Here is a 10,657-nt window from a genome sequence, read left to right as displayed (position 1 = left end):
CTAACCAATCACAACACACACTGGCCCAGCTAACCAATCACAACACACACTGGCCCAGCTAACCAATCACAACACACACTGGCCCAGCTAACCAATCACAACACACACTGGCCCAGCTAACCAATCACAACACACACTGGCCCAGCTAACCAATCACAACACACACTGGCCCAGCTAACCAATCACAACACACACTGGCCCAGCTAACCAATCACAACACACACTGGCCCAGCTAACCAATCACAGCACACACTGGCCCAGCTAACCAATCACAGCACACACTGGCCCAGCTAACCAATCACAGCACACACTGGCCCAGCTAACCAATCACAGCACATTTCGTATTTCAGAAGGCGGGCCTTCATTTGATACAGGAACTATTCGAGCCGTTCATGCCAGACTGGGGAGAGAGGTGTTATAATAATGTAAAATATGTGAAAAAATAATGTGTTTTTCGAACAACCTAGTATGAGAGCCTGTTCTAGTACAGCCCCGAAACAAAATCAAGACTTTGTAAAAGAGCATAATAGGACCCCTTTAACGTTTTAAAAAGCTGTTCCCAGCAAGCGAATAGTGCCGACTGCAGTTACCCGGATGAGCCTGTGTTATTAGTTTTTACTGGTTGTGTAATAATCAACTGATCAGAGCACATACATTGAGCTTGGTAAATACAGAAGCTCAACTGTACTTGCTTGACCTGCGAGAACAAACCTCATTGGTTATTGCGCGTTAAGAAAGTTTGATTGAGCTTGTTCACAGTGTTTGATAGGCTCTATTTATGTTCATTTAAAATATTCAAAATGTTATTATTTGTGTTCCCAAGAAGAAGTCTAATAGGTTTGGAACAGCTTGAGGGTAAAAATATGCTGGCTGAATTTTAATTGTTTTGTGAACTGTAGGCTTATAGGTGAACGTACTGTAGGCCTGCGCCTTAGTTCACCCAAAAATTAAAATTCTGTCATTAATAACTCACCCTCATGTCGTTCCAAACCCGTAAGACCTCCGTTCATCTTCGGAACACAAATTAAGATATTTTTTATGTAATCTGAGAGCTCTCTGACCCTCCCATAGACAGCAAGGATAATACCACGATCACGAAACGTAGTAAGGACATCGGTAAAATAGTCCATGTGACATCAGGGTTTCAACCGTAATTTTACGAAGCTACTAGAATACTTTTTGTAGAAAACAATAATAACTTAATTTATATACTTGTTCCCGAGTTACCATCTTCTGACATTTTGGAGAGTGTCCCAGAACGTAATCACCATTGTTTACGTTCAGCATGCGCGCGCTTTCTACTGAACGTAAACAACGCTGATTATGTTGATTACGTTCAGTGGAAACTCTCCAAAATGGTGGAAGACGGTAACTCGGGGAGAAGAATTGTTGAATAAATTACGTTATTATTGTTTTCTTTGTGCACAAAAAGTATTCCCGTAGATTCGTAAAATTACGGTTGAACCCCTGATGTCACATTGACTATTTTACTGATGTCCTTACTACATTTCTGTGCGTTGATCTTGGTAATATCCTTACTGTCTATGCAGGGTCAGAGATCTCTCAGATTCCATCAAAAATATCTTCATTTGTGTTCCGAAGATGAACAAAGGTCTTACGGGTTTGGAACGACATGAGGGTGATTAATTAATGACAGGATTTTCATTTTTGGGTGAACTAACCCTTTAAAGTAGGAGAATTAATTATGCTACCTGACAAGACAGCTTGATTGAGCCAAACTCTAAAGGAGCATCACATGTATTCTTCATACATAAAACAACCTCAGAAAGCATTGTGACTAAAATATTTAAAATGCCTGACATCCAATTTCTGATAAATGTTGATTATATCCATTTAGAATTCATTCCCTACTGAAAAATATTGATTAAAAATTATTTAGTGCAATTCATCATTGATTATTGTACTCATTTGTACTACATATTGTTATGCTTATTAGAGTATTGGCATGTTAGCTTAGCAATGCTAGCAAATAATGCTTTTAAAATCAGATGAGTCAAGTTTCCTGCTGTTCTTGTGGTTTGTGGAGTTCATGTTTATATGAAATGTTCCAAATCAGTGATTTATGAGATCTGTGAGTGGTGATTTCACTGTTTTCATTGGCTTTCAATGATTGTTGCCAGGTGAATTGATATGCTGTGGAATGGCTACATATATGATATGATATGATATGATATGATATGATATGATATGATATGGCTACATGTGTTACACGGGCCACATGTTGGCAACCACAAGCATGTTGGTCAGGATTTAGGGTGTATGAACGTCTGGAGAGGAAATTGGGTGATGGACAGTGAGCATCTGGGAGTCTGAGAGAAAGCCCCATTGGAGATAATTAATAAATATGTAAACATGCACTGTATGGTGGTTTTGGGGCAGCTACATGCTAGGGATTACATCAGAGAGCACTACTGACAAGCAAGAATCTGTGAAAGTGATGCTCTGTCATGCATTCAAAAGTTGAGTAAATTGTAGCTTTTCTATGTCACATAATGTGTGTGTGTGTGTGTGTGTGTGTGTCGGTGTGGAGTGTGCAAGAGGAGGGTTGTTGATGAGCAAAGGCCTTTTCCCTGTTGACAAGCATTGCAGCTGTTTTTCCAAGTCTCTGAAGAGAACTGCCTCCTGTCTGTGCTGCTCAGCCTCTGTTAGATAAACTCGGACTGAATTTGTGAATCGCTAAAAAATAATGGTTATTTATCCACCTAGTATCACAGGATGCAGTATTAGCTCAGAATGTAGCAGAATGTTTTTGTCAAGTGTTGAGTCTAATTTGTCCTAATAAAACATTTCTGGCTCAACTCAACTGAAAATATAAATGAATAAATAAATGCAATTAATTACATTACCCTTGTAATTCTTTAAAAAAGGTCACATATTTTTTTAATAATTGAAATTCAATAATAATTTAATTACTTTAAGCATAGTGTAAAATCAGTAATTATTACCATGATGTATAAATATTTTAGGGTCACTAAGCTTTTTAATATTTTTAAATGAAGTCACTTATGCATTTATTTGCAACAATATTGGAAAATATTATTACAATTTAAAATAACCATTTTATGTGGATATGTTTTAAAATGTAATTTATTCCTGAGATCAAAGCTGAATTTTCAGCATCATTACTCCAGTCTTCAGTGTCACATGATCCTTCAGAAATCATTCTAATATGCTGAATTGCTGCTTCATAAACATTTATTATTATTATTATTAATGTTGGAAACAATTGTGCTGCTTAATATTTTTGTGAAAGCTGGGATACATTAATTTCAAGATCCTCGATGAATAGAAAGTTCGAAAGAAGAGCATTTTTATGAAATAAATCTTTTGTAAAATTATCAAAGTCTTTACTGTCACTTTTGATCAAATGTGTGCATCTGTGGTGAATAAAAGTATTAATTTGTTTAAAAAAAAACCTTACTTAATCCAAACTTTTGAAGAGTAGTGCATATCTACAATGTAATATAATTTTATAAAATTATATTTTTTAGCATTACAATAATTCGAATAACTATAGTAATCGATTGTCATGAAGATTATATCAGTGTTATTTTTTTTCTGTTGATTTTGCGGTGAATATATAAAGCTGGCATTCATTAGAGCTTTCTTGAGATTCATTCAGCAAAAGCAAGAAGTCCTTACCAGTTCGGTCAAATAAATCCCCCTCAAAGTGTTTATAATAGCATAATGTGGGGTTAACGGTTTAGACAAGATGCTTCTTTAATGAACACTGGTTATCCATCAAGAGTGTTGGATGCTTTTGGTTTGTCACTTGATTCTGTAAACCGATGTCTCTTCAGAGGCCAAGCGCTGCTGGTGTCGGCGGGTGACATTTTCATGATGTCTGCTCACAGAGAAGGCAACATGCTTGAAACCAAGGTCAATATTTACTCATCAGCACTACACACAAATACCCAAACATAAGGGAGAAAATGCACAACAATTCACATGCTTTAAGAAAGAAACAGCCGTGTGTATGTTGACTGTTAATAATATGCGTGATTACTAGTTCAGTTGGCTATGTGAAAGTTATGAACCCAGTACACATACAACAGCAGTATTGTCCTTGGGGAGAGCTCTGTGTGTTTCCTGAGCCTTAGTGGATGCCTAAATTGGTCAGGCAACACACACTCCCACTCCCACCCCCTATGATTTCCCTGTTCTTCAGGCCTTTTTTGGACTGGGGTACTCGTAAGCGAGAGGGAAGGAGAGAAGAGGACGGGAGGGGAAGGACGGAGGTGCGGGTGACACAACGGATCTCCTGAGAGAGAGAGAGAGAGAGAGAGAGTTAGCAACACTGTGGCTTTCTTAATAAGGGCATGTCTGGAATGTCAGCCCTTCTCTCTCTGTAGGTCCATACCAGTGGTTCTCTAGTACCTCCTTATGATAACCGCTTTAGCTCCACTCGTGCCGTTTCTGAAGTCCAGTGTTTTGGTTTTGGTGGTTTTTCTTGCATATTTGCCATATTATGGATATTAGAGTCACTAGTTGGGATGAATACTTAAATTCCTCAACTGAAAACTCTGTAAATATTTATACATGGTTTTAATGGATTTGGGCCAGAAAAAAAACAAAACGGAAATTTTTAGTGACGTTTTTCACTTTGTATTAACCACAGATGTAGTTAAATATAGCTTAGCAGTGATCAATCTATTGTAAAGCATTTATGTCTTGGAGAAAGTTGCAGTATGTTTGAATGCCGAGGAGTGTTCACCAAATCCATGGCCACAAAAATGCGTCTGGAATGTCAGCCCTTCTCTCTCTGTAGGTCCATACCAGTGGTTCTCTAGTACCTCCTTATGATAACCGCTTTAGCTCCACTCGTGCCGTTTCTGAAGTCCAGTGTTTTGGTTTTGGTGGTTTTTCTTGCATATTTGCCATATTATGGATATTAGAGTCACTAGTTGGGATGAATACTTAAATTCCTCAACTGAAAACTCTGTAAATATTTATACATGGTTTTAATGGATTTGGGCCAGAAAAAAAACAAAACGGAAATTTTTAGTGACGTTTTTCACTTTGTATTAACCACAGATGTAGTTAAATATAGCTTAGCAGTGATCAATCTATTGTAAAGCATTTATGTCTTGGAGAAAGTTGCAGTATGTTTGAATGCCGAGGAGCGTTCACCAAATCCATGGCCACAAAAATGCTTTGTGGGCAGTTCTTATTAGTTTACTCTGTTTTTCTTTAAAACGGAAACTGTTCTTCTTTAAAGAATGAAGACACAAATTCTAATTTCCTTAAGATGAATGCTTATATGTGTCATGCTACGGTGAGATAAACACACGAATAAGATGAAGATAAATACAAATATACTTTATTAAATCCACAGGACAAGGGTAAATCCAGGACAGGACAAAACAGGCAGGAGACACGTAGGGACGTAGTAGACCGGACGACAAACAGTGAACTGAACACAACTTAAATAGGAGGGCTGATGAGGGTAATTAATGATACACACCTGAACCAAATGACAATAATCAGACATGAGGGAAAACTAGGTCACACAGAACACATGAGCAATGAAAACACAACAAATGTCCAATGGTGTGTGACAATATGTTTGTTTTTAGAGAAACTGTCTCCAACTTTAATTAGGGGCAGTTATGATAGATCACAAAGTCTATATACACTACCATTCAAAATATTTTTTTCTTAAAGAAATGAATAGCTTTATTCAAGAAAGAAACATTAAATTGATCAAAGGTAACAGTAAAGACATCATAATGTTATAAAAGATTTACATTTAATATAAACGCTGACCTTTAATACACCTTATAATGCATTTTGTGATCTCATGAATAATAGTAACCACAGTTAGTACAGTATAATGCTTATCTATTCATTAGAAAGTATAATGCATTAAAACACATGAAAAACAAACCTTCAAATATTATGCATTTTAACTTTAGTTACAAATATTTATGAAAATATATATTACATTACAATGTACATTATCAACCCCAGTGTATGGGGGTAACACATTAAAAGTAACTTGACTTACATAATCAGATTATTTATTTTAAGTAACTAGTAAAGTAACGCATTACTTTTAAATTTACAACAAAATATCTGAGTTACTTTTTCTAATAAGTAACGCAAGCTACTTTGTTTTCCATTTATTGATTGAGACCTCTCTTGTTTCCATGTTGAGTATTGCAAAAGTAATGTAACGTATTATGTTCCATAAAAAGTAATGAAGTAACGCAATTAGTTACTTTTTTTAGGAAAGTAACTTTACATTACTTTTAAAAGTAACTTTCCCCAACACTGATTATCAATACCTTTATAATGCATTATACAAAAAGGCTTCAAGTTACTTTTTACCAAATTTCCTATGCATCAAAGATTCTTGAAATACAATTTATCAAAGTTTCCACAAAAATGTTTTATCATCTTACCAACCCCAGACTTTTGAGAGTTGATAATGAAAGTTTATATAGTGTATTGAAATATTAATTGTGGGATTGGAAAAACAGAACAAGGCCATGAATTGAATACAAGCTGTTCAATTTGATTTTGTTGGACTTAAGAAACATATAAGAAAACAAATATTGCAGTGATTTTATTGTCTTGAATTTGGCCATTTTTTTTCATAAAGACCATGTCAATTGGTTAGTTTTGCCCTTTTTATTGAGTCATGAGGACTTGTGAGTAGTGGTCGACCGATATTTGGCATTTTTCAAATATCGGCATCGGCCGATACGTTTTTCTGTTTGGCCGATGCGTTCCAGGCGGGACTTTTATTTTGACGGCGCTGAGAGCGGCAGCGCCTGAACACACAGTGCTCACATTCTCCCTCTTGTTCGCTGTCGTCGTTAACAGTTCTGTCTAATACGGATAGAAGTGTGTCTAATAATCAGATAGAACTGTTAAACAAAGGAATTAAAATGTATACAAAAAATATTATAACGATTGCTTTTATATTATTAATAATAGAAAGGCAAACATTATTATACTTTCTCATTTGCTGTCAGCATTCAGCAAATACGCATTAACATCATTTAAACAAATCTTTGAATGGCTAATGAACATTTAATTTCACAAACCTTGCAAACGTAGTCGAATCACTATCGGCTTTATATCGGCCATCGGCCACCCTGCTTTCCAAGATATCGGCATCGGCTGTCAAAAAACCAATATCGGTCGACCACTACTTGTGAGTGTGATACCGTTAAGACTACAGATGTTTTACTAATGTGTCAGTACAAGTTTGAGTCATTTTTGCAAATCAGTTCGTTCAAGCTGTCTTCTTCAATTAAATGAGTCAGTGTGATTGCACATAGTCATATGGAATTCTTCTTTCTTTAAAATGTTTAAAAATGTTTTTCACATTTTCTAGTAAGCCAAGCCGATGTAGTAAATATTGCTGCTTATTGCTATATATTGTTGTGCTATATTTTAAACAATGAAATTAGGACACTTTTTTTAAATTATCTGAGTATTTGAGTTACGTAAATACTGATTAACAAATGTTGATATGTTGTTCAACCCCTATTAGTGCTTGCATTGATTGATTTGTGAACAGCCGGCCTCCATTGTCTGCTTTTACCATGCCATTAGCCAATCTTGTTCAGCTTGTCTTGTTGACACCAAGGAAATTTATCAGTGCCTTCACTATCTTGATTTTCAATACCACTGCTATTAATACCCTCCAGCTCACGAAAGCTGTAAAGCACTGCCTTGAAAATCTGATATTTCGTCACCTGAACTTCACTTGACATCAGGAGTCTGAAAAATCTGGCGCCTTGCTCGGCAGCTCAGTGTGTCCTCCGCTCCGGCAGCCATTTTGTCTTTCCTTTCCAATTCTCCTCTTTCTGCTGTCACATAATGGGATGAACTGATTGACAGGGCTTATGCAAATGATTATATGATCCCACAAGATTCTTTATTTAAAGTAGGGTTGGGAGAAGCTCCAGTGCCAAAGGGAGATTCATGGTCATACCATCTGGAATGACTGGAGTTACTGTCAACCCTCCTATTGGTCTTGAGCCGTCTCAATTAACCAGTTATTGTAAGACAGCCTGGAAGGGGCAGCTGATGCTCCTCTAAAGTCGGCTGAGACCTTATGTCTTTCCAAACCTGTATTCCTTCTTCCACAGAACACAAAGTTAGATATTTGGACGAATCTTCATGTAGTTGTTTAACGGTTCATGATTATGGTGATGTATGTGCTATATTTTTCAAATCTTTAGAATCCACACGATAGTTTTGTATGAGGAACAGACAAAAAAATGAAGTATCTATTCACTGAAAATCTGTTCATTCAAGGGCCATATTGTGACAGGATCAAGGAATTAATGAACTGATCTCTGATTCATGAACGAATCAGTTCAATTCTTGCATGAATTGTTCAGTTCAGTCAGATTTGTGACTCAGACAAACTGATTCAATGAACAGAACCAACTAGAACCAAAAAAAAAAAAAAAAAAAAGATTGATTGATTGATTGACTAATAGAGTTTAATTTAGTGGATCAGTGATCCGGTGATATCTAATAGGTTCTGAGTGAATAAAGACATTTCAGTCTGTTCATATGACTTGGAAAATAGCGAATGATCTGTATGGGCAAGTCGTCATGAAATGGTACTGTAGTAGCAACAGATATTTTCTTCCGAATGATGATATATATCCGAGTGAAATGGATTATCGAAAATGTAAAAAAAATAAATAAATAAATAAATTTGGGTGAGCATTTGGTTCTGTGTGTAAGTTTTTGATTGGATTCAGGCAGATCTGAATAAAATCTTGCAGCCAATTGTAAGAAAGGGGTGGGATTTAAGTGGATCTTGTTTTGTGTGCTTTGCTCACTCCAACTCTCTGATTGGTGGAATTTTCTGCACAGAATCATGGGTAATGTAGTTTTTCACCAGAAATTCTGCTATTAAAAAAAGTATTATTTTCAAAAGTAAATTGAATTAATTCAAACAAGTGGGTTGAAGAAATGCATACACCATTGATTGACAACCTCAAAGCTCGCAACCAGGTCTGTCTGTACAGGTTTATAAGTTATAGTTAAAAATTAATTTCCCTGTGGAGAAAATGAATGGAAGTTTTACTTCCGGAACATGATAGTTGCATTCTATTGAAGTCTGTCATTTTGCCAGAAAATCGACTTTTTGATGAAAAATTACTAGGTAAAAAAAAAAAAAGTAAATAAACAGATGAATCTTTCACAGTAACATCAAGAACATACATTTAAAAAATAGATACTATGAATTTCCTTTTTATGCCAACAGACATGGAAAAAAAAAAGATTCTGTGAAGATTCTACAAAAAAAAAAACACACTGGTTTGACACAATATGAGGGATTGATTTTGTTTTGTTTTTTATTAAAAAGAATTTAAAATTTTGGATGAACGATTCCTTTAATTGTGACCTCCTGTTGTTCTTTCGGTCTCTCTCCTAGTCCTGGGTGTGAGGGCTCACGTAGGGGCCCAGGTGGAGCCGCCACCATTGCAGCCAACGAGTGGAGCGCCAGTGAGAGCCCGGAGGAGGGGCAGGAGGATGGAGTGGATGGGATGGACAAGGCCGGAATGGAAGGCGATGCAGAGGGCATCTGGAGCCCTGACATCGAACAGAGTTTCCAGGAGGCTCTGGCCATTTATCCCCCCTGTGGCCGCAGAAAGATCATCCTTTCAGACGAAGGCAAGATGTATGGTGAGTCCTTAAAAAGCTGAATACGCCCGTCGAGAGTCAATTGATGGACTTAGTGCTCAGATCACACTTTGCCGGCAAAGCAATAGCAACTTAGGAGAGTAGAAGTCATTCTTATGATTCTTACTTGAAGATTTTCCAAATATCTCAATAAAAATAAAAAATAAATCACAGCTCAGCTATTTATTGCAGTAGCGCTGATGCTGGATAAAAATGTAGTGAAACACGGTAAGGACAAACCGGGTCAATGCAAGCTGTGGGAGTTTTGTTGAACTGAATCAGAGGGTGAACTTATGACACTTCCCACCTCCAGATTTTCCCATTCCCACATGGGATCCACTGACAGGAATGCTGTGTCTCCCTTTTGAGTCAGCATTCACAATAAAGCATGAGTCAGCCTCCTGCCTTATATCACGTGTGACAATTTTCTATTTATCATAGCCATGACTGGGTGTATGATTGAGACATGACTCATTAGTTATTAAAATTACTTGATACTTTAAAGGAGTGGATTCATGTTTGTTTGTGTGTCATAGTGTATAAATTACTACATATTTACAGAGATGTGTCTGGCTGCTACCAAGCACATATTTTCTAAAAGGAGGTCAGTTTATGATTGTTTACAGGCCAACTAGAGTTATAGAAAACAAACATTGTGACTTTTTTGAATATTGAACTGAAAGGAAATGTAGCATTTAAACCCTATTCATATTAAATGTGAATTTTTGTCCCAAATAGTTTACCTTTATTTACAGAAAAAACAGCAATAATGTGAAATATTTTTACAATTTAAATAATGGTTTTCTATATATAAATATATAAATATATATATATATATATATATATATACATACAGGGTTTAAATTGGGCCGGGGCCGTCTGGGGTTTGAGCCCCGGCACATTGACTCCAGGGCTCGACATTAAAGGGGTCATATGACGTTGCTAAAAAGAACATTATTTGGTGTATTTGGTGTAA

The 10,657-nt window shown here is 36.4% G+C and overlaps 1 protein-coding gene across 4 annotated transcripts in view; it reads left to right on the top strand.

Moving 5' to 3' along the window:
* Positions 1-10,657, top strand: part of LOC107746506 (transcriptional enhancer factor TEF-5-like) — a 48,174-nt gene that overhangs the window by 4,656 nt on the left and 32,861 nt on the right. For all 4 annotated transcript variants that reach the window (XM_016560747.1, XM_016560744.1, XM_016560746.1 and 1 more), the window contains exon 2: positions 9,434-9,684. In XM_016560747.1, coding sequence (XP_016416233.1) covers positions 9,546-9,684 — 139 coding nt within the window. In that variant the 5' untranslated portion in view covers positions 9,434-9,545. The remainder of the gene's footprint in view (positions 1-9,433; positions 9,685-10,657) is intronic.

The sequence above is a fragment of the Sinocyclocheilus rhinocerous genome, unplaced genomic scaffold (genome assembly GCF_001515625.1).
Source record: "Sinocyclocheilus rhinocerous isolate Xijiao unplaced genomic scaffold, SAMN03320098_v1.1 scaffold980, whole genome shotgun sequence".
NCBI classification, from domain to species: Eukaryota; Metazoa; Chordata; class Actinopteri; order Cypriniformes; family Cyprinidae; genus Sinocyclocheilus; species Sinocyclocheilus rhinocerous.
Note: the sequence above shows the minus strand (reverse complement) of the source record. Positions and strands in the feature narration are given on the sequence as shown.